We start from the raw sequence: 22,284 nt of genomic DNA, 5'->3' as shown, positions 1-22,284 counted from the left end.
TTCAATGTGTTCCTGCAAGTTTAGAAATTCCAGACAGAATCTATCAGGGGTGTGGAATTCCTATCGCCTGATGCCTGGGACATGCCGTTTCGGGCGCTGGATGTTTTTCTGTACATTTAGCCCTGCTTCGGACAAGCAGAGTTAAATGTACAGTGGGGAGCCGCTGCTCATTTTTATACAAGTGATCTTATCAGATCACTTGTATGAATCGAGCAGCGGTGATCGTGTCCGCCCCCCTCCCCGCCGTGGTTTTCGGGGTCCCCTGCTCTTCTGGGGGACACGGGACCATGGCACAACAGCTCAGCCATAGAGTGTAGAGCAGACTAAGAACATCCGTTCTTCGTCTACTCTGTGTGATCAATGAGACCAGGGCGCTGTAATCACAGAGCCACCTGTCTCAGCTGTAAGGAACTGCACATAACATCTGTTCTGTGTTGGAGGGCAGGTTCCATAAAGAGAACCCGTCGCCTACAAATTATCACATAGGGGCTTGAAATCCCCTATGTGATGGGAATAAAATTAAGTGGAAAAAAAATTATAAAATAAAAATTATATAAATAAAAGTGATAAAGTAAAAAGAAAATTAAAACCAACCCTGCTGCCCCTGCCATCTGCATGCAAATAAACGCACGCGTAGGACATTGTGCATTGAGTGCTGCCGCCATCCCATTGTGGTAGCCAGGCAGCAGAACGTACACACACTCTGTGCATTAAAGGGTAAGATCACTTTCCCAGGTAATATGGGAAAAATGGAATTACCCGATTAAATCGGGCCCAGTCTCTCCCTCCCCTCCACCAGTACGGGTGTACTATCTGTGCCCTGTACTGCTGTCCAGCCCTGTGCATTTTTAATTTCGCTCGCAACTTGCAAGTACTCATTTGTCAGCGTGGTCAGGTCACTGCGCTGACCAATGAGAAGCGTTATTTAGCACAGTCAAATACGTTTTGATTAGGGATGCACCGATACTAGTATTAGTGCCGGTACAGAGCATTTAGGCGAGTACTTGATACTGGATCTTACGGTCGGAGGAAAATTTCCTCTGACCGGCAGTCCTGTAAGGGAACATGGAGCCAGCTTCCCGCGCAATCGGGAAGCCGTGCGGTGAGTAATGACCCGTCTCCTGGTTTCTTGATTAGCCAGGAAGCTGGCTCCTTGTTGATGGGCCAGGAAGCTGACTTTCCAGCCAATCAGCATCGAGCGGGTCATTACTCGGCGCCCGGCTTCTCGATTGGCCGCGAAACCGGCTCAATGCTGATTGGTCGGGAAGCCGGTTTCCCGGCCAATCACAATCAAGCATGCCAAACAACATGGAGCCGGCTTCCCTGGCTATCAGGAAGCCGGGTGGCATGTCATTACCCGCTGCCTGGCTTCCTGATTACCCGGGAAACCGGCTTCATGCCAACGAAAGCATCGGTTTCGGTATCGGCGAGTACCGAAAGCAAAATATCAGTACTCGATACCGAAAAAATGGTATTGGTTCATCCGTAGTTTTTTTTAAAATTTCCACACCCCTGATCTATTCAATCTGTCATCTCCTCCCTTCACCCAGGAGACCTTATGGCATCGGAGAACATCAAGGATACATTTTACCTGCTCATCCTACCAATTTGTTGCCCTTTCATTCTTCTTTCGATGAATGACCAACATTCATCGAACGAGACAAACCCTGCAGAGCTTGGGATAGGTCCTGAACCTTTGGAAGTTCCTGCTGGAACCCTCATCACTTGGAGTACTTGGACCTTGTCTTGAACATGGCCCTGGCCCAGGGTCTTCCTGCTGGAAAAATCCTATCTCTGTTCTCATGCTATGACCTTATGGTCCAGGAGTTGCCCAACCATTTACTTTTACATGGAGGTGCTGTGCTTAATTGTAGCCTCCTTTTGAGTCAGTTTCCTACTCTCCATTACACTCCAGATCATCTCAGATCGGCAGCTTGGCTGCCTGGGAAGAACAGGCTTTCACTTCGCCAGCAGGACATACCTTGCTCTAATGGATCTTTAAAAGGGCGTTGAAGTCTGGGTATTCCTTCCTCCCCGTGGTCTGGAAGGAGCTCACAATTGATGCCAGCCTGTCAGCTTGGGGAGTCCTGGGGTACCTCTCAGTTCAAAGGACCTGGTCGTATCTTTGGATTTTTTTTTTTTTACATTGTCGGTTTCTTCCAGCCTACCGCACAGGTTCAACCTCTCCTGTTGTGAAGTTCACTCTGTTCAGGTTGCTAAATGCACCTTATAAGGGAGGCCTGTCCCATATCTTCAGAGTTTGGGGTACAGGAAATAGTCTCTTGGGCTCCTTTTCATATTCAGATGCCTCCTCCATCATGCTAGTGTATTGAAGACACTTACCTGGCCTGCTGGTTTTGTGACTTTGGAAAAACTGTGATTGAGATGCATCATAAGAAACTATGGTGGTAATGGAATGATCACATGCATGGACAAATGTAGGATCCCCTCCCTTTTTTCTCTCCGGTAGTTTGTTAAGTGAGTGTGCTACTATTTCCAATGGCTTTGCAGTGCTGTTTGCTCTGGCCGAATCTTTTTGAATATCTGTTATTATGCCTGTAGATCCATTCAGTTTCCATGTGTGCTTAAACCTCAAGGTGCATTGCAGGGAAGTATATCATTCTATCATTAAGCGCTGCGCAAACTGTTGGCGCTATATAAATCCTGTATAATAATAATAATTCTGTTATGCTGCTAATGCCTTAGCTGAATCTTACAGGTATTGCCTGAAGAATCCATTAGCTTGCTTGTGGTGCTTTAACCCTTCAGGTGCTTGCTGAGGAGCATGCTGCTGCCACTTGTAGGTCCCTTCAGGTGCTTGCTGAGGAGCATGCTGCTGCCACTTGTAGGTCTGCTACTAAAGCTTCAGCTGGATCTTACAGAAATGTGTTTGCTAACTCTGTCAGCTTGAATCTTGTGCCTTTTATGAGAGTATAATGCTGCCGAACTGTTAATGTTTAAATGAAACTTATAGCAGTTCTAGCAGGTTCTGACGGGTATTGTTTAGTGTCTATTTACCCGACGTGACCCCGACTTTTATATTTTACCAAAAAATTGGGGTGAAAAAAAATGTTTCATAACATTTTATAGGGAAACATGTTTTTTTTAAAAATTTAGGGTACTTTTTTTGTTATATAGTAAAAAATAAAAACCCCAGTGGTGAATAAAAGCCACCAAAAGAAAGCTCTATCTGTCCCCAAAAAATGGTATGAAAATCGTTTCAGTAAAGCGTTGCATGACGGAATAAACATCAGTCAAAGTACGGCAGCGCTGAATACTGAAAAATGGCCTGGCCAGGAAGGGGGTGAAACACTATGGCCTTCAAGTGGTTAATCATCAGTCCCCTTCAGCTTATCTGTGACAGCAAAGGTAGAATCATGTGTTCAATTCCCAGATGGCATTTACACCCCCTAGGAGACCAGCTACATTCTTTAAGGTGAGGGTCAGTTAGGTATGTAAAAAAAAAAAAAAAGAGTGCGTGTTGCATGGCCCAAATGAATTGTACATCTTTCCAGCCCTATTTACAGCACTGTTCATAAGAGTGCACAGGTTAATGGATTATATATCTCTCCAGTCCTTTGCCACCACCGCTTCTCAGAGTGTACGTGCATGGGCTTCTGGATTATAACTCTCTCCAGCCCTATTGCCAGCACTGCAGCCCAAGGACAGAGTGAGCTGCTCCATTTAGCATGAAAGGTCCTCTTCATGCTTTAATAAGGCTGCTACACATTCAAGACCTTTGGACTAATGTCTTTATTCAACCTCAAATACTATGTAACTATGTAACTATGTAATTAGAGTCCAGCTAGCGGAATGCATCACATGTACAGCCTTAGAGCAGTGCTGGGCCTGCTATCTTCTGGCAGGATGCTGTACCAAGTTTCCCCTGCAGGGGCAGCAGTAAATAGGCAGAAAGGTGGAGATTTGAAGCTTTAAACAGGATGTGAAGTACTTTATGAACTGTCACTTACTAGCCCAGTCAAGCAGCTACATCCACTACAAGTTCTCCTCTAGCCAGAAGGCAGTCGGTTTCAGAGTATTGCCAGCGTATGTCTTGGGTGATAATTCATCGTCAAGGATTCCCTTACCATGGGCCTTTTAGTCATCCCCTAATCAGGGCGGTTAAAAAGGCTATATGTAGGGAGGAATATATGCCCATTCAAGACTAGGTTTGTTACTTGAGCTTAACCTCAATGATCTATGCAACAGTCATCTGACTTGTTAGCCATACGGACACCTTATACAAGTAAAGAAAGTTGATATCTTTTTCTGGAGCACCTGTATGCCAGTAATGGCTCTGACTTCAAGGCAATCCATATTTGGCCAAAGAACACAGAACCAGACTGCAGTTACCTTGAGTTGGTGCAAATCTCGCCACACACAACAATATCTAAATTTCACAATCATCGTTTTTTTCATTTGAACAAACAAAGATTGCTCCCTCCCTGGAGAAACAAAAGTCCTTTTGAGAGTTCCTCTGACTGAACTTGCCCAGTAAGTCCCAGGTTGTGGGAGCTTATGCAAGTTTGAGCATGTCTTGTTTAGAATCCATAGGTCCTTTTATTGGTTCAAGATGGACATTGTCAGGATTTTCTTCTTATCTTCCAATCCATTTAATTCCCATCAGGATTCCCTGGTCTAAGCAAAGCTCCAGGTTTTATTTACACATCTCCTAATGGTGTTCTGTAATCTTTACAGTCACAACAAATGTTAAGCTTTTTATCTTCTATTTTTTTCCTAGTGGGAAAACCAGAAGACCTAAGAATAGTCTTAGTTCTGAATGCTTTAAACAGATGGATCAGGGTTCCGATATTGCATATGGAATCACTGTAGTCAAACACTGAAGCCAACAACAGGCTATGGAATGTTGTGCCCAGCAGATGTGCATTCACGTTCCTGTACACCTATACTTCCTTAAATGTCTTGCTTGCCATTCTAAAGTTCCACTTTCAGTTTATCTGCCCTTTTGGTCTCACCACAGTCCTAGGTCGTTTACATCCAGTCATTGCCTTCGTGAACAAGGCTTTCAAGTATTCCACTCTTTGCGGCGACATCCTGCTGATAGTTCAGCATGCTCATACTCTGGCAGTCCACGGTAACATCTTAATTTAGGCTCTGATCAAATTTAAAGGGATCGCCAACGGGAAAGCCAAGCCATGCCATCACTATGTTCCTGTGGATCAGCAGCAAGTGGGTTATCCAGATATGATGGCAACCTCTAAAAGCACGAAGTGCAGACGCTTCTTCTCAAGAGTGTACTTTCCAATGGCAGAAGTAGTGGATATTATGCTTGTGTTTCCTTCGCTCCCAATGGTTTCAGACTCCTAAATGGGACCCACAATTATCCAGGTAGGGTGATGGCAATCATTTGCCATGGCCTTTCTTTGCAGGGTTCCCTCTCTTGTAGACTCTGACCCTGGAATCTTCTAGTCATCCTAAAAATTTAGACCTTCTACAGCAGGTGCTACATCCAATCACATCCAAAATTGCCTTAAGCGGCTTGGAGGCTGGTAGTGAAGACTGGCTTGTCTGGGTTACTCCTCTTCACCTACTAATATGTCACATATTCCACAGTGTGGAAAAAGTTCATAGACTTTGCACGCTCAAAGGCTTTGGACTCTCTTCTCCTTGCCATGACAAATATATTGGACTTTCTTCAGGCAGGCAATATGTACTTTGGTGTCAGTACCCTCTTTCCGCATCTTCTGAGACACAATGGGCAGCTCATAAGTTGATAAGCCAGTTCTTAAGGGCTTGTGAAAGAATTTACTCTTCAGAAAGGTCGCTTGATTTTCCCTTTTGGGTTTACAAATAGTGCTGGATATGTTCTTCCTTCCCTCCCTTCCTTTAGATCACACTTACTTAGTATGGACAGTATCATGTAAAATAGCATTTCTTACAGCACTCCCCTCAGGGAGGAGGGTCTTGGATAGTTGAGCTTAGGCTGCAAACCACCTTATTGTTACCATTTCCCAGACAAGAGTAATTCTAGATCTATCCCAGCATCATCCAAAGGTTGGAAAATCTTTCCATCTAAATTGGACATCATTGTTGCCAATAGTCCAGAATTAGGTTTTGTTTCAGCTCATGCCTTAAATGTGGCTGCTATGCTCAAGAAGTACATTGAGGTTACCTCTTCTGTTAGGTCGATCTGTTCCTCTTCCTGGCGGTATCAGAAAAAGGCTCTCGGAAGATGGAGCCACAAATCAATCTCTGGATTCACTCTACTGAAGGATTTCATACTTATGGACAGAATTTAGCGGTGCATCTCCAGTTTTTTTTGGAAAACAGTAATCTGGTCCGTGTTCCTGCTGCATTACAGGATCTATCCAGGAGTCTTGACCATGGTGAAGTTTGGTTCTAAATGTGTTTAACAGTTGTGCAAATAAATGTATATCTCAGTATTGCCCTCCCTTGTTTTGCCGTGCTATGTCCCATCCGTATGTTGCCATGTTGGTGTTGGGGAAACAATAATTGTATACTTGCCTATCGGTAATTTTCCATTCCTGACACTAATACATGGCAACATACAGGGCCCTCCCATATTTTCCACATTGAGTATTGTTACGAGAATGGTTGCTTTGGGGGGGCGTGTTTTCATTTTTAGTATAACTGATCCTGTAATTGGTTAAGGTGCGGAGCTATACCCATCCGTATTCTGTCATGTATTGACGTCAGGGAAGTCAAATTACCGATAGGTAGGTATATAATTTTCCGATTTTGTACTACTTGCTACAAAATTGAGGCAGGCTGGGAGAGTGTGGGGTTTTACAAGGCTATCTTGCAGCTTTGATGGATCGGTCCATGTTCACTCACCTGAAGGTAGCTGAATAATCCTTCCGTTGAATTATATTATCGTGTCCTGTGATGTACTCCCAGAAACTGATTTTACAGGTAAGATAAAAATCATGTTTGAGGGACATCGCTCTAAATATTCTGTAACTTGTGGTTTTGCTGCTAGACATAGGAGCGTTGGACACTAATTTAAAAACAAAAAAGTATCCCCTCATTTGGGAGCTGCTTTTGGAAATCCCACAGGCTTTTGCACAATTTTGAGACGGTGTCCCTCAATAAAAGGGGGGGGGGGAAAAATCATTTTTCTCTATGCACACAGCTCCCTCCCTCCCTTGCGTGTAATCTTCTGGTCTTGTTGCCCACTTTTTGGCATGAGGATGTACTTCCTCTGTATCCTGCTGCTTCTCTACAATTGAGGCTGAATAGTAGGGGTGGGGTATAGCTACTAGAAGGTTGACACCTGTTTAATTTTTAACTTGGTGTCCAAAACCTAATGTAGTTAGCCGCATAACGACAAATTGCAGAATAGTCAGAGTTGAGGACATGAAAGAAAGGGATTTTATAGCCAAAAAAACTTTTCCTTGGAATAGTTTTTCTTTACTTTCATGTGTCAAATTTTGAAAAGATTAAGATTTTATAGCAAATTTTAAGGCTACATTCACACCTAGGCGACAGCGTTTTGATGTGCGTACATTAACTCATACATTTAGCGGACAGATTGACACATTGATGTAAATGGGCAAACACCCGTAAAATGTGTAAAAATAGATGTTGCACGTTTATTATTGAGTCTATGGGGACAAAACACACTGTAATCTGCCAAAAATTAGCTCACATACTTTTTTTCAGCAACAGGTGTTTTACAGCCTGCGACAAAATGCTCAGGTGTGAACAGGGACCATAGGAATGAATGGGATATCTTGTTTTGCGCATTTTTACCATGCAACAAAATGCCTAGGTGTGAATGGGTTAAAGCTGTCACCCACAACTACACCACCCAGCACAAACCAATTTGTGCAGCTGTTACCCGTAATAACTTGTCATTAACATTTTTTCTTAGCTGACAATTGTTAATGATAATTATTTTCCAAATTGGTGGAAAATCAATTTGCTGTTTTTATTTACTAAACTGAGCTGATCTTTAGTTCTGAACTTGTGCATGTTTCAAAATCTTGTTCTAAATGTAGAAGCATTCTGTAAATTATTAACATGGCAAACAGATATTTAGGAATCATGATCTTTCTGTTTACTAGTGAATACTTAGTTTAGTTTTGGTTATTCTGTGCTATTCACATCACCTTTTTTTTGTTTTAACAGAGTGATTGCTAATCCCAAGGATGTCATCACAGCTCAGTTTGATGAGCCTGGTGGCAGTAAGGACTTTTGCAGCCAATCTTGCCTATCTACTTATGAGATCAAGAGGAAAGCTTCTGTCACCATCCATACCAATAGCATTTCCACAAAGTGCAGTGTTTGTCTAAAAAATGCTGTTGTAAGTGTCTACGTTGTTAATATTTATTTATTTGAAGTATTCCCATAATCGCGTCATTTTTCTCATCACTTATTTGTTCATTTTGTCTTAGATACGGCATGAGGTAAATTATCAAAATGTGGTGCATAAGCTTTGCAGTGATGCTTGCTTTTCTAAATTTCGCTCTGCCAATAACCTTACAATGAACTGTTGTGAGAACTGTGGGGGATACTGTTACAGCGGTTCTGGCCAGTGCCATTTGCTCAACATTGATGGTCAGTGCAAGAAATTCTGCAGTTCAGCTTGCGTTACTGCTTTCAAACAGGTAAGATTCATCGATTATTTTTTTTTGTAATAAAGTAGTTTGTCATTTAATTTGCCAAATAACATGCCCTTTCTTTCTCATCCATTGGGGGACATAGGAAATCCTATATTGTTGGGTTATGCTTCTGCCTTCTGGAGAATGGGACACTGGCAAACAAAAAAAACCTGTAGGCCAGCCCAGGATAACCCCTTCTCTACCCAGCATGCCTCAGTTATTGCTAGTGTCTTAAGATGTATTTTCTTCAACTCTGCTGGGAAAAGTCTAACCATTCTTTTGCTAGCTTTTTTTTGTTTTTTCTTTAATCAAGATTTCTCATTGGATCTCTGTTTGAGCTGGTCTCTATATGACCGCTATCTGAATTGACCTTTCCTATGGGGGGACTAGTATGGAAATGACCTTCAGGCAACTGGGTTCCACGTCAGGCACTTTCCAGACCCCGTTCTCGCAACAAGTTTGGACATGGAATGTTTTCCAGGTGTAGATTTGTTGACATTGCTGCAATTCTTGCCCCGTCTCTGAACACTCTGAGTAAGCTGATTGGGCTAAGGACAGGGAGCAGGGAGCTATCTCGTTAATTGCACCGCTGGGCCCCTTTACATTTTCAGCCACCACCAGCAAAAGGGTTTAACACTGGGGATTGCATGTTGACATTTGCTGGGTGAATTGCTATGCATATGCTCCTTGCTCTTTCTCGCCATTCAGCATTGAGAAAGCATCTCCCCACTCCTAATTTGCAAGAGACACATGGAACTCTGATCTGTGGCCGTTCGTGCTGTTCGTCTGCAGCGACTTTGGTCACCTCTGGCCTTTTTAGACGCTCATCGGCTACCAGCTGCCTACGTTTGTGAGTACCTGAGGCCTTGCACCTTGAGCTTAGTTGAATCATCACCATGTGGTCTCTCTGTATCTAGACATGGAGAGAATATGCCTTCTGCAACTGGTAACCTAGCTCAAACTCTCCTAACTCTTCTGGGTGTTTTTTATTCTGCACCCTCTGAGGAAACTGATATCTGGGTCTTTCAGAACCTCTGCAAAAACCTTTCCATTACAACTGCTATTCGAGTTTTCCCGCTATGCAGGCTGAAAGCAAGCTGAAGGGTCCTGGACACCACCTAAACAAGTGATGGAACTTTTTCCCTTCACAGAGACTATTTAAAGCCATGATCTATACCCACTGCAGACCAATCAGTGACCCAGATTAACAAGAAAACCGTAAGCTCAATAGAGGGTGTGTTTATCTTAAGAGACTCCTGAGCAGCCATAGGAATCCCTCCTTAATGCCCAGTTTTTACTGGTGGGCACTGCTCTTTGTCCTTTTATGGCTGTAACGATAAACTGTCAAACTGTGTCAGAATGGGTTAAAGCAGTGGTTCTCAACCTGTGTAACCTCAGGACCCACATTTGTCCTTGGTCATTAAGTCGCAACCCAAGTTGCACTGCAATGAAACGCACGGCATTGTAATAGAGAGCGTTCAGATGCGGGCAATTGAACAGAGTGGGAGGTGTGTTTGGGGTGCCATTCAAATGACAACACACCTCCAACACCAGAATACACGGTAGGTGCGATTGCGTGGTACAGTATGGTAATCGCACAGGACTACTAGTGTGAACCGGCCCTCAAAAACACTAACGGATACATCTTCTGGGAACTGGAGTGGATCCTCAGCCTGGGGTCCAGTGGGGGTTGCTGTGCTGTGATGGAGCTCCATCCATATGTGCAGTGCTTGCACATCTCCCTTGCGTGCCCTGTAGAGGTGCCAGGAGCCAGAATGTGATGTCACTCCGGTCCAGGTACCTCTACAGAGCATGCAAGGGAGTTGTAAGCAATGCACATATGGATGGAGCTCCCTCGTGGCCATGGCCCCATCCCACCCCACCTCAAGCTGACACTTGGCATCGAGTTGCATATTTTGAATGGCTGCTTGGCCTGAGAACTGACAGTGCTGCGCTAGGGGGAGGCTGAGTAGCCTCTCACCTAGAAAAGTGGAAGGCATGCGGTGACCCACTGAACATGGGGTCGTGACCCACTTTTGGCTCACTACCCACCAGTGGAGAACCAAGGGGTTAAAGTGACACTAAACTCAGAGAGCTCGGAGCACTGGCTATTGTACAACACACACAGGGAACAAAGGGGCTTTTTAGCAGATTTAGCTGTTTTGCCCCTCAATCAGATTGCTTTTGGACATCTTTACAGTATATGACTTCCCCCAATCTCAGTGGACAAGATTGGATGTGTGCTTCAATGGAGGAGAACGAAAATAGGATTGTGGAACAATAGTCCCAGTCCTCTGTGTTTATAATTATGCTGCTTGTTACAAACTGAGGCTTGCTAGGTGGAGGAGGGTTTATCCTAGGCTGACCTACAGATGTTTTGCTTGCCAGTGTTTAATCCTCCTTTTTGGTGGCAGTGTAATCCGACAGTATATGACTTCCGGTGTCCCTCAATGGATACCAAGAAAAGGATTTCATGGAGAGTACAACATTTTTGGAAGCATATAATCAGGTGCAGCTTTCAACATAAATTGTGATATTTTTTTTTCAGAGGCATTCCTTCTGCCAAGTATCAAAACTGTCGGTTATATCTGGAGCTAAATAAGAATTGCTTGGCCAAATTTGCTGCCTTAAATACCTGAGGGAGGCACTGTGGGAAATGGTATTCTGAGCCATATTTGATGCAACCAATGGTTTGTTATACTGGGGAAAGCTAGATCAAATTAGAGCAGTGAAAATCTTTCCTGATTCGGGTGCCGTTCGGCATTTGTCTCCCGAGCATCATTCAAACCAGCCGAAAATCGTAAGATTTTCGGCTGGTTTTCTAGCATGCTCCTTAGACAAAAGACGTGCGACCGTACAGTAGAAACGGTCGCACACCTTCCTTCACACTGCACGATTATCGTACGATCGTGGGATTCCCGCGATTATCGTACGATCGTGCAGTGTAATGGCACCTTAATGTGTTGCAATTTCTGTAATTCACTGCACTGTGTTGTAGTCCGTATACTATTCAAAGCTAGATCTTTTGCCAAATAGTAAAGAACAACTCCCTTAAACTTTTGCAGTGGGGCTACCCCATGCACTGCAGGTGTTAAGTGCTTGTATTGATCTAGGGAGTAAAATAAAAGATATACTCACTCAAACCTCTGTCCCACCTGGCTTCCTAACTGATTCCACAGCCTCTTCTCCCCCGGGCTCCAGTAGCCTAAACCCTGCTGACATCATGTGTAATACGAGTCCATTGACTTGTATTATACCGGAGGATGCCGATGGACATAGCAGAGGGCGAGAGAGGTGAGCGGTCACTGCTGCAGGGCCAAGGTTCGGGTGAGTATATTTTCATAATTACATTTTTTACTCTAGACCAAAATGAGCATTTAACCCTTGCAGTGCGAGGGAAGCCCCAATGCAAGGCTTACGTTTTTAACTACCCAGAGTTATTCTTTAACCACTTGATGACTGGGGTGTTTAAACCACCTTCCCGTCCAGGCCGTTTTTCCATATTCAGCGCTGAGCTACTTTGACTGACGTATATTCAGTCATGCAACGCTGTACTGAAATTAAATTTATATCGTCCACCCACATCCGGCCGTTGTAATTAAATGTCGGGTGGTTAAATTCAAATATATCTGGTGCCACTTTATCGTATTTCAGCAGCTGTGAAAGTGACTAAGTGATAACTTGCAACACTCATACTAAAATGGTAAACATGGTGCCAAGTCGAAGTTAATTAAAAAAACAGCCCTTTTGGAAAACAGAATTATTTTTTATTTCCTATTGGATAGCTCAGTAAGCTTTTTGCCATACTGGGGGGCTGCCCCAGATTCTCTCTGCTCCAGTTTTGATAAATTCCCCTCACTGTCTCTAACCCATAGTGCTTTGGGAAACCATTGTCATGTAAGTATACACACACGCACTTTTGAAAACATTTAAACTTGAAATGAAGTGATTAAAAATAACATTTCTAAATGCTTTGCTGATTATTAGCTTGTTTGGTTCTTTTGGCTAACCACTTCAAATTACAGTTGTGAGTTTGTTTTAATGCACACTTTTTTTTTTTTAACAGAAATCTGCTAAAATCACTCCATGTGCTCTGTGCAAAACATTACGCTCCTCAGCAGAAATGATTGAGAATACCAACAACATGGGTCGCACTGAACTGTACTGTTCTGTGAACTGTTTGTCCGCCTACAGGGTCCAAAGTGTGACTTCATCAAATATTGGGACTTTTTTTTTTTTTTTTTGCTTTAAATTTGACATAAGGTCCCAGGTGTTCAGACTTAAAGTGATATTACAGACCAAATGTTACTAAGCTATTTGAAATGCTGGTCCCGAGTTATGTCCCCGATATCCCGTTTTAGGCTTGATCACACCATCTCCAGGTCATGTGCGTTTGATGCATTCTTGTACAGGTTCTTAGTCTCAAATGACTTGTAGTGCATCTCAGTGTGTTCTTATGCATTTGCATGCATTTACATCCCTTTTGGTGCGTTCCAGACCAGAGAAAATAGTGCATGCAGTACCTTTTTTTTTTTTTTTGTTTTTGTTAACATTTTGGTGTGAACTAGTCTCACTTTTTACCATAGGAATGATTGGGTATGTATTTTTGGACCAGACAAAAAAAACATGCTGGTCTGGGCAAGGTGTGAATGGGCCCTTTCCCTGGCAGGGGCCTATGGAGCCACCCTTGTGTGTGTGCTAGTAAGCTGTGTGTGTCTCCAAAAGCGCACAGGAAGGAAAACCACTTCCTGCTCCTCTTTCCTGCCTTCTCAATGCTGGTAGATGAACAGCTGATAGATCCTGCTCTATCCCTTGTGATCTTGTACTGGACAGGGGGTTCAGGGAAGCTGAGGTTGAGAGAGTTGGATCTGTTCAGAAAAATGCGAACTGTAAGTGCTTGGTCAAAAATTGACTTAAATACTTTGCTGGACAATTTGTATTTGTTTGATTTGGATTCTTTATTGAAAAAAAGTTTGAGAGTTTAATACTACTTTTAAGATCCAGTACACACTTTACAAACTGAATATTGTATCTGTCAGTGTTTAAGTTGAGCCTTGTAGTGGTTCAGCAACTGACTTATTTGGAATATGTTATTGTCCTTTAATCTGCCCTTAGTTAAATTAGATCTTGGGAAGAGTTGCAGGTGTAAGCATGTAAGGTCAGGCTGTGGATGCAAGTAGATTCAAAAGTGTGTTGACTTTTAAGGTGCCCAAACACCTTACGATTATCGTACGATAATCGTATGCGATCGACTTTTCGGACGACAATCGTAACGTGTGAATAGAGTGCCCGACCGATAGTACTGTACAATCGTACGACTTTTGACGGTCAAGCATGTTTGAAAACTTTGGTCGATCGTACAATGTTCGCATGGTTGGTGGCGTTTCCGTCCGTCAAAAGTCGTACGATTAACACTGCGCATGCGCAAACGAAAATAATTGCGGTCAATTACCACAAGTCGTCCAGGTGTTTTTTTTAACTACCGCTAATTGAACCTTGCGATAATCGGGGCAGGATGGGGGCGTCGTACGAAAATCGTAGGACGGTTCGATCATCGGACGAGAAGTTTCGTCCGATAATCGTAAGGTGTATGGGCACCTTTTAGAGTTGTGTTTCATGTAGATGCCTCACACAGGTGTTTAACCAGTTGACATCCGTGGTGTTAAACCCCCTTCCCATCCAGGCCATTTTTCATGCGAACGAGCACATATAGGCGATCGGCGGGCTATGGACCCGCTGATCGCCTATATGTGAAACACCCGGTAACGGGTGTGTTTAATCGTCGGGTCTTCTCTGCCCGTGCGTGCCCGCTAGGGGGCGCACGCGAGCAGAAAAAAATTGCCGCCTGGAGACGGCAACCCGCAGATGTAGCAGTGCCGTCCGTCCGTTTTTTTTACTACGGGCGGACGGCAAGAGGTTAAAGTATTTTGTACTGAGTGCACCTGCAGTGTACTTAAGCTATTTATCTCAATAGCAGCCCCTGTAGTTAAAATCGAATATTTGCATGTCAGAAGCACTTGTATTCCACTGTCCAGAATTTTAGTCATTCCTACCCAGAAATGATAACCTAAATTGTAAAATACTTCGTACATTTCAATGCAACTTCAGTTTTCTATTTTGTTATACAGTTGAATTAGCCTTAAAGCCCTTTTACACCTTTTGTATTTAAAAAAAACCAAACATATGTCAACAATGTACACTGAGTAAACATGAAGCAGGCCTATGCAGTTGCTGTATATGAACACATAAACTTCCTTTTTTGGGGGCTTTCCTCTTCATATACTCATAGAAGTGGCTGTCGCTGTGCAAGCAATCTGTGTATATCTTTCTCCCTCAAGGACAGTGTATTGTGTGTAAAGGCAGAGCTGGTGTTTAGTAATCATGTTACAGTGGGTGACCAGGGAGGGGGGCAGCTGTTTGCAGTCTGACACCCTGGTCTCTGACTGAAGTTCCATTGGAGAACATTTAGAATTTTTTTTAGCCTTCAGGCCAAAAGAAAATGTAATTAAAAAATAAATTATTAAAGAAAGCCTGCAATGTGAGTTATGAAAATGTGCACACATGTACATCATCACTGCACCTCTACATTACCACAATAAATGCTGATAACTTACAAAGGTGTAAATGGACTTTACCACATATGCCAAAGCCATGAGATACTATTCTACCTGTAAGGGTAAAGGGTGACTACAAACATATGATAAAGCATGCCTCAAAGAAATATTCTTATTTTCACAAAGCATAATGGCTATAGCAATTATGTAGAAGATGTTTAGCTGTACCCCTGCAAACACTGATAATATCTTTGTCCTTGGATAATACTTGGGTATTATACTGAAAATTTATTTTTCTTCTAAATTAACACAGTAACTACAGTTAAATTAATTATTTTTTTTTGATCACAATAAGGAATTATGCCAGTTCTGTTTCACACTGAGAAATCTTTACATATTTGTTTTCCACAGGTGTACAGATTCAGTGTAATAGCTGCAAAACCATGGCCATACCACAGTACCATTTGGCAATGTCTGATGGGAGCATTCGGAATTTCTGCAGTTACAACTGTGTAGTTTCATTTCAGGTGAATCTTCTCTTAACTATAACTGACTCTACACATGAAGTCTGTCTTATTTGGTTTACCAAAGAAAGTAATATTTCGCCAACTCTTCACTGGATAGTGTTGAATATTCCATACTTGGGTTTCCTGATGTGTTATAACGGTGTGAAGAAAACCATTGTGGTTAAATAGTCTTGAGCATAATTTCTACTGTCTTACTCCAACAGAATCTATTCAGCAAGTCCCCTGGGGTAAATTCCTCTGTGGTCCCTCTTTCCCAAGGCCAAGTGATCATGAATGTCAATGCAACTACAGCAACGCAAGCTGGAAGCAGTACACAATCTGTGGTGTCTGCCACATCAACCACCTCCACTTCAACAGTTAGCACCAGCAATTCGGCTGCTGCGGGTCTTCAAAGGTTAGCTGCGCAGTCACAGACACAACAGCAGAGCAACCTTACTCGACTTTCAGTGAAGCTGAGGTGTCAGCATTGCAATCGCCTGTTTGCCACCAAGCCAGAACTCTTGGACTTTAAGGTATAGAGCATATGTTAGATATAGAACGATGTAGTGATAAACACTTAAAGGCATATGCACCCAGGTCTTATTTAATAAAATCTACCTATTACACTTTAGACTTATAATTTTGGTAGACAACCATTCAGAGATTGGAAACAGATAATTTTCAAAGCAGATAATCTGACCATGTTTGGCTGCTTAGATTTGCAAACTGTTCATTAACATTTACCATGTACATTCATGTTCATTGTAATGTGAGTCTCATGTTCATTATAATTTCACTCTGCAATGGTTTCTGTAAAAGAATGGCAGGAAAGCAAATGAGTATTTCTTGATCACTCATCACAGGACACCGAGTTAAATTCTTTAACCACTGGGTTATGCAGCTACCTTCAGGTGATTTTGGGCACTGGTAAATCAGTAAAAGCTGCAGGACATCCTGGATAACTCCTTACACTCCCAACCTGCCTCAGTTTTTTTTTTCTAGTGTCCTTAGTGTCCTTTTCTAGTGACGCCTTCTCTATACTCTTTTACACACTTTTTTTTCTGAGATTTTTCTTTAAGATTCATCTAGCAAGTTTCCCTAATGCTGCTCTAAGCCACAGATCAAAGGCTGTGATCCCTCAATAGAGCCCTGACCCAGAGGATCACTTAGGGGTGATATGCACACCTGTAGGTCAAAGATCGGATGGCTTGTCTCCGCTGAACGGTGTGCATCTGTGTTGGGGTGTGCATCTGTGTTGGGGACCAAAACGCCCCTCAGGTAAGCCCCAGCCAGCACCCTGTCGGCTGCAAGCTGCAACTCTGGTACAACTTTTATGGTCACCTTTTAGCAATGGTTTAGCTTTAAGCATTCAAGTTTGGTGCCAATGGTTGTTTACCATGTTGCCTAGAGGCCCGAAACCACATCCGTGCAGCTTCCTTCCTCGGTAGTCTACTTGGCATTCACCACCATTTACACACACTACAGCTCTGCACAGCCCTGCTCTTTTTTTTTCCCCCAGGCCTCGGTCACTTTTTGCTGCCTACAGTGTCTGGTAACAGGGCACCCTCTCACCGCTGGCCGTGAGTTTTGTTGGAGACATACATAGCACATCATAGGCTTGGGGCCACACAGCCTGATAATTGCGCTGGTCCTCACCAGAGCCATGATCAGGATGTGGGTGCACCCATTTCTGCTAGTCCCTTGCTTTCTATCCTCTTTGCTCCCATATGGGTCCTCTTCTGCTACCCTTATAGATTCCTGATCGGACTTAATATCCAGGGGGGAGTTCACCACTGTCATGGCAGATTTTATGGGAAAAATGGCCGATTGTCTTGAATCATTTGGCCATAAGGGCTGCAAGCACCCCATCTCCTTTTCCCTTCGAGATCCACCCTGACACTTGTTTCATGAAGACCCTTAAGCAGGGTATACAGTAGTAGATTTTTTTTTTTTTCAATTAGCTTTCTGACTGGATGCAGGTATTGTTCGGCTGACAATTTTCTACCTTGCTCCTTTGATTTTTAACCCGTAGAGGAAGTATCTTTTTTTTCAAGGACTACACAAACAAAAGGTTAGAAGCCCCCTTTAAAGTGTATTTCCACTTTTGCAGCCAAATTGGGATGATACCTACATTATATCTGTTACATGTTCCCAACCACATAACATAAAAACATTGTTGGGGGGTGGGGGGGGGGGGGATTTTGTTTCAAATATTTAACCCCGTCTGTACTGTGCTGGTAGACTTCATTATCACTTGTAAACCAGATGTGCAAGACTGTCTGTCCTAACAAAGGGTATAACCCTGAAAACATTGTATGTTAATGAGGGGGAGCTTAGCTTGTCCTAATTCTTTCTACTAGGTCAGACCGTTTTTGGTTACTGAAATTTAGAGTCAAGATTGCAAAGGCCTGCTAAATAGAGATCCTTTATAAAGTAGGAAATATTTTAATTTTTATTGTTTTAGGTATCCTATGCTAATAGGAACACATAAAAAATAGTGGAGGTTTTCTCCATTTTTACTGCAAAAGTGTGAATACATTTTAAGGCCTTATTTGCAACCTGCGGTTGACTCTGGCGGTATGTCAGGCCTTGTCAATTTGGTCCAAGACTATGGCCATGGACCCCAGGTCTATCATAAATGACCCCAAAGTTCTTAAACCGCTTGAGTTTTGCCCTTTACTACTGCGTGGAAGGCCTGGTCAATGCTGCCTGCCAGATGTGTAGGATGAGCCTTTTGTCATTTCACACGCTGTGGATCCTTTGGCTCAAGTGTTAGTCTGCGGAGATGCCTAGAGCAGTCTTCTGCTCCCTCCCTTAAGAAAAGTCCCTTTTTGTCCTTCACAGGCCTTGGGTTCCAAAGCTAAATGGGACATGCAATTCCGTCGCAAGACCTGATCCTTCAAGCTTGCTAAAATGGAACGTAAGCCCTCTGTTACAAGTTGGTGGATGTCTTGCAGATTTCTCTGCACCCTGGGTGATGGATATTTTCGACGCCTGTGTTCAGTGTGTCGTATCCATATGTCACATATTGGAGTTTAGCTCCCTGCTATCCAATTTCTCCTCAAATGTGGGCAGATCTCTTTGCTGCCCTAAGTCAGTCTTTTTCTAAGGGGGCCATAATGCCCATTCCGGAGAGAATACGCCAAACTGTTCAATTGTCTCCAAGGCCAATGGATGGATTCATCCTTTCTTAGACCTAAAGATCATCAATCAGTTCCTGTGGGTTCAGATAAAATATGCCTTCTCTGTGATTGCCTCGCTTCGCCCAGAAGGTTTTCTAGAAGTGGACAGCATGGATACGTATTTACACGTCCCCAATTTTCCTGACATCCATCACTACCTGCATTTTGCTCTGGGCACACAAGATTTCCATTTTTTTTTTGCCCTCTGCCTGTCCATAGCACCCCTGGTGTTCTCCTGGGGGTTCCCCAAATTTGATACCTAGACAACCTGTTTCTCAGGCTATCTCTCCACTCACGTTCGAACCCTGCAGTCCAGGATATGTTGGACCATTCACTTTTGTATGAAGGTTCTGGCCCTGAAATTGCCTCCTTTTTAAGGCAGTACCCTATGCTCAGTTTCTCTCTAGGCCGTTGCAGCTTAATGTTGGGTGGGAGAAACAGGCTTTATCATTTAGTCCTTGGTTAAAGGGACCTAGTCGGATGAGGGTTTTAACTCCTGATTTAAATAGCTTGAAGCTCAGAACTCTTCGATGGTCTCCATCATCTGAAAAGGATTCAGCTGGACAGTGTTATGGCCTTGGCTTACACCAACTATCAGGAGGCATCAGAAGTCAAATGTTTCTAGTAGAAAGCTAACCTGATTTTGGCTACTTGTTACGGCCCTGTCCTCGCCGCACACATTACAGCCGTGGAAAATTGGCAGGTGGACTACCTCTGCATTTGGTTCCCGATTTTATTAATGCTCCAACTAACGGTGTTTCGAGCCCTTTGTTGCAGATGGGGCGTCACTGGACCTGGACCCCATGGCATCCAGGTTCAACAACTAGACAGGTTTGTTGCCAGGACCAGGTATCCTTGAGCATTTGCAGAGAATGCATTTGCTATTCCATGGAATATTTTCCACCTGATCTACTTTTCCCTTCTCTGAAAATCTTTCCTCACCTCCTTTGCAGGATTGAGACATTCTGTTGAACCTCTTTGCTTATGACTGACCCAGGAGGGAGATATACACAAACTCCTGGCAGACTCTCTATGGGCACTTCCCTACTGCCCAGACCTGTGGTCACATGGACTGGTATGCCACCCTCATTCTTGATTGCTGGCCTTAATGGCATGGCTGTTCAAGCCCAAGTCCTGAGGAACAAAGGCGCTGCTGTCATCTGTTACCAGGAAGTTGACTTCCCACAAGGTCTCATCGCACCTGGAAGGCATGGCCAGGAAGTTTCATCCAAGGAAGTACTCCAGTCTGTCTTGAGCCAGCATTTGGCCTTGAGTACTATCAAGGGTCTGATATCTGCTTTGGTGATTCTCTTCTAGAAGCTGCCCTTTTAACCGATCAGAAATATCCGCCCTTACTGACAATGTGTCCTTACTTTGTAGCCATCAATTTTGCTATGTGCTTTTCTAGTCATTTATAAGGATTTAGTTAGGTTGAGGCCTCCTTTCTCTCCAAGCTGGTTTCTGCCCTTCACCTTAACAAGGACATAACATTTTAAATCTCCTTTCAGTGTTTGCACATTGGTCTTCACATTTACTTTTACATCCCAGGGGGTTCCCGGATGGGGCAACCAGCCTCCTTTTTAACCATTGCTGGGTGGATTTACCGGACCATCAACCAGGCTTTGGAGCCGATGGGGAAAGTTTCTATATTTCTGGTCACTGCTCACTCTACAAGAAGTGTTAGTGCTTCTTGGTCGTTTCAGCATCAGTCTTTGGTCTCCCAAATCCGTGAGGCCACCGCATAGTCTTCTGTGCACACTTTTGCCGAATTCTACCTGGTACACGTGGAGTCCTTTTGCGGATGCCAGTTTTAGTCTGGAGGTCCTTCAGGTGGCCCTGTGATTCGGGCACTGCTGTGTTTTTAGTTTTATTCCCCGTTTGGGTGCTTGTGCCGGGCCTTGCTTCTTAGCCGTTATTAGCTGTGTTGCCTGCCCCTCTGTTGGACTGCTTCTGAACCTCCCAGTGATTAAAGAATTTAACTCTCCATGTGCTGTGATATACCCCAAGAAAAGGATTTTACAGGTAAGGAAAAATCCTGATTTTAACAAAAATCTGAATGCATTCTTTGATGAGCATAGACTATTGGTGATCTCTGGAAATTGTACATAAAAGTGTGTTACATAAATCCCCCTTTTACATGGTCATAGTTGACGTTTTAGGGAATAAATGGAAGAGTAGTGCTGGAACCTAAGGATTATCCTATTGTTCAAGGGGTAATAGTATTTGGCTAAACAATCTCAATTTTGGGCAGGCAGCTTTTCCACTGTTTCCTTGGTTTGTAAGAGAGAGTCTAAAGGTGCCCATACACTGCACGATTCTCGTACGAGAATCGCGGGAAATCGTAAGATTTTCGGCTGGTTTGAATGATGCTCGGGAGACGAATGTCGAACGGGCCGGTGTGCCGAACAACTGCCGAACGGGCCATATTGTGATGGTTGTAAAGTGTATGGCCACCTTGAGATTGAAGTGCCACACCTGAAAGTTAATCGACCAGATAAAGATTTCTTCCAAAATAAGTTAGACTTTTAGCCAATGCATTTCAAGGATTGGAGAACACCTCATTTAACAGGGCTCAGAGCAAGATATAGTTTATACTGGACTGGATACAATGCATGTGGTTTTTTAACCAGGTAAGTTATGAAGTGCACTCTCAGTCAACAACTGGCTTGGACAGCCATTTTTAATGTATTTTTGAATAAAGTAAGTAGTAATGAACCCTCCACATCTCTATTGTACTCCAATAAGTATGTTTATGAATGACAAAGTTCCATATACCTCATGCTATTGTTGCCCACATACTGGTCCAAAAAGCATGCACACTATTACTCCCCAACCAAGGAACTACCACTTCCATCGTTGCTTGAACGTGCATATTAAAATGCTCATGGAATTTTATTTTATGCAGCATTTTTTTGTTTAACCACCTCTGGGCCGGCCGTAGTAAAAAAAACGGCCGACCCAGAGCTCTCTAGATCTGAGCGGGCGTCTTTAGACGTCTGCTCAGACACGCCCCCTCGCGCGTGCGGGAAATGACCGCAATTTAAAAACAGACAGCGGTGCCTGTTAACATACAAGCGATCCGCTGGCTGTAGAGCCGGCGGATCGCTTGTATTTTGCAACGATCGGTGCGGGCCCCCCCTTCTGCTGCCCCCCCCGCCATTGTCCTGCTGATCCCGGGCTCCGCTGTGCCCGGTGCGAGCCCCCTGATCAGCATGGTGCCTGTGTCACGGGATCAGAGGGAGATCGTTACACGAGCTCCCTCCGGTCCCCTCTACTCTGAAAGAATGCGGAAGTGTTGTATAATACATCACTTCCGCATTCTTGTGTCACTCTCCAGCTTCAGAAGCTGCAAAGAAGCTGATGGAGCAGATCTGTGCTTCATCAGCTTCTTTTGGGGGGTCCTAGGTGACATTAGGGGTCTTGGAGACCCCTGATGTCTCCATAAAGAGGACCTGTC

The 22,284-nt window shown here is 43.6% G+C and overlaps 1 protein-coding gene across 1 annotated transcript in view; it reads left to right on the top strand.

Moving 5' to 3' along the window:
• Window positions 1–22,284, top strand: part of ZMYM4 (zinc finger MYM-type containing 4) — an 86,797-nt gene that overhangs the window by 31,539 nt on the left and 32,974 nt on the right. The window contains 5 exon segments of the mRNA XM_018576595.1: window positions 8,113–8,287; window positions 8,379–8,591; window positions 12,652–12,799; window positions 15,548–15,666; window positions 15,870–16,178. Of these exon segments, the coding sequence (XP_018432097.1) occupies window positions 8,113–8,287; window positions 8,379–8,591; window positions 12,652–12,799; window positions 15,548–15,666; window positions 15,870–16,178 (964 nt within the window).

The sequence above is a fragment of the Nanorana parkeri genome, unplaced genomic scaffold (assembly GCF_000935625.1).
Source record: "Nanorana parkeri isolate BGI_ZX_2015 unplaced genomic scaffold, ASM93562v1 scaffold70, whole genome shotgun sequence".
Lineage (NCBI taxonomy): Eukaryota > Metazoa > Chordata > Amphibia > Anura > Dicroglossidae > Nanorana > Nanorana parkeri.
This window is presented reverse-complemented; position numbering and strand designations above follow the sequence as displayed.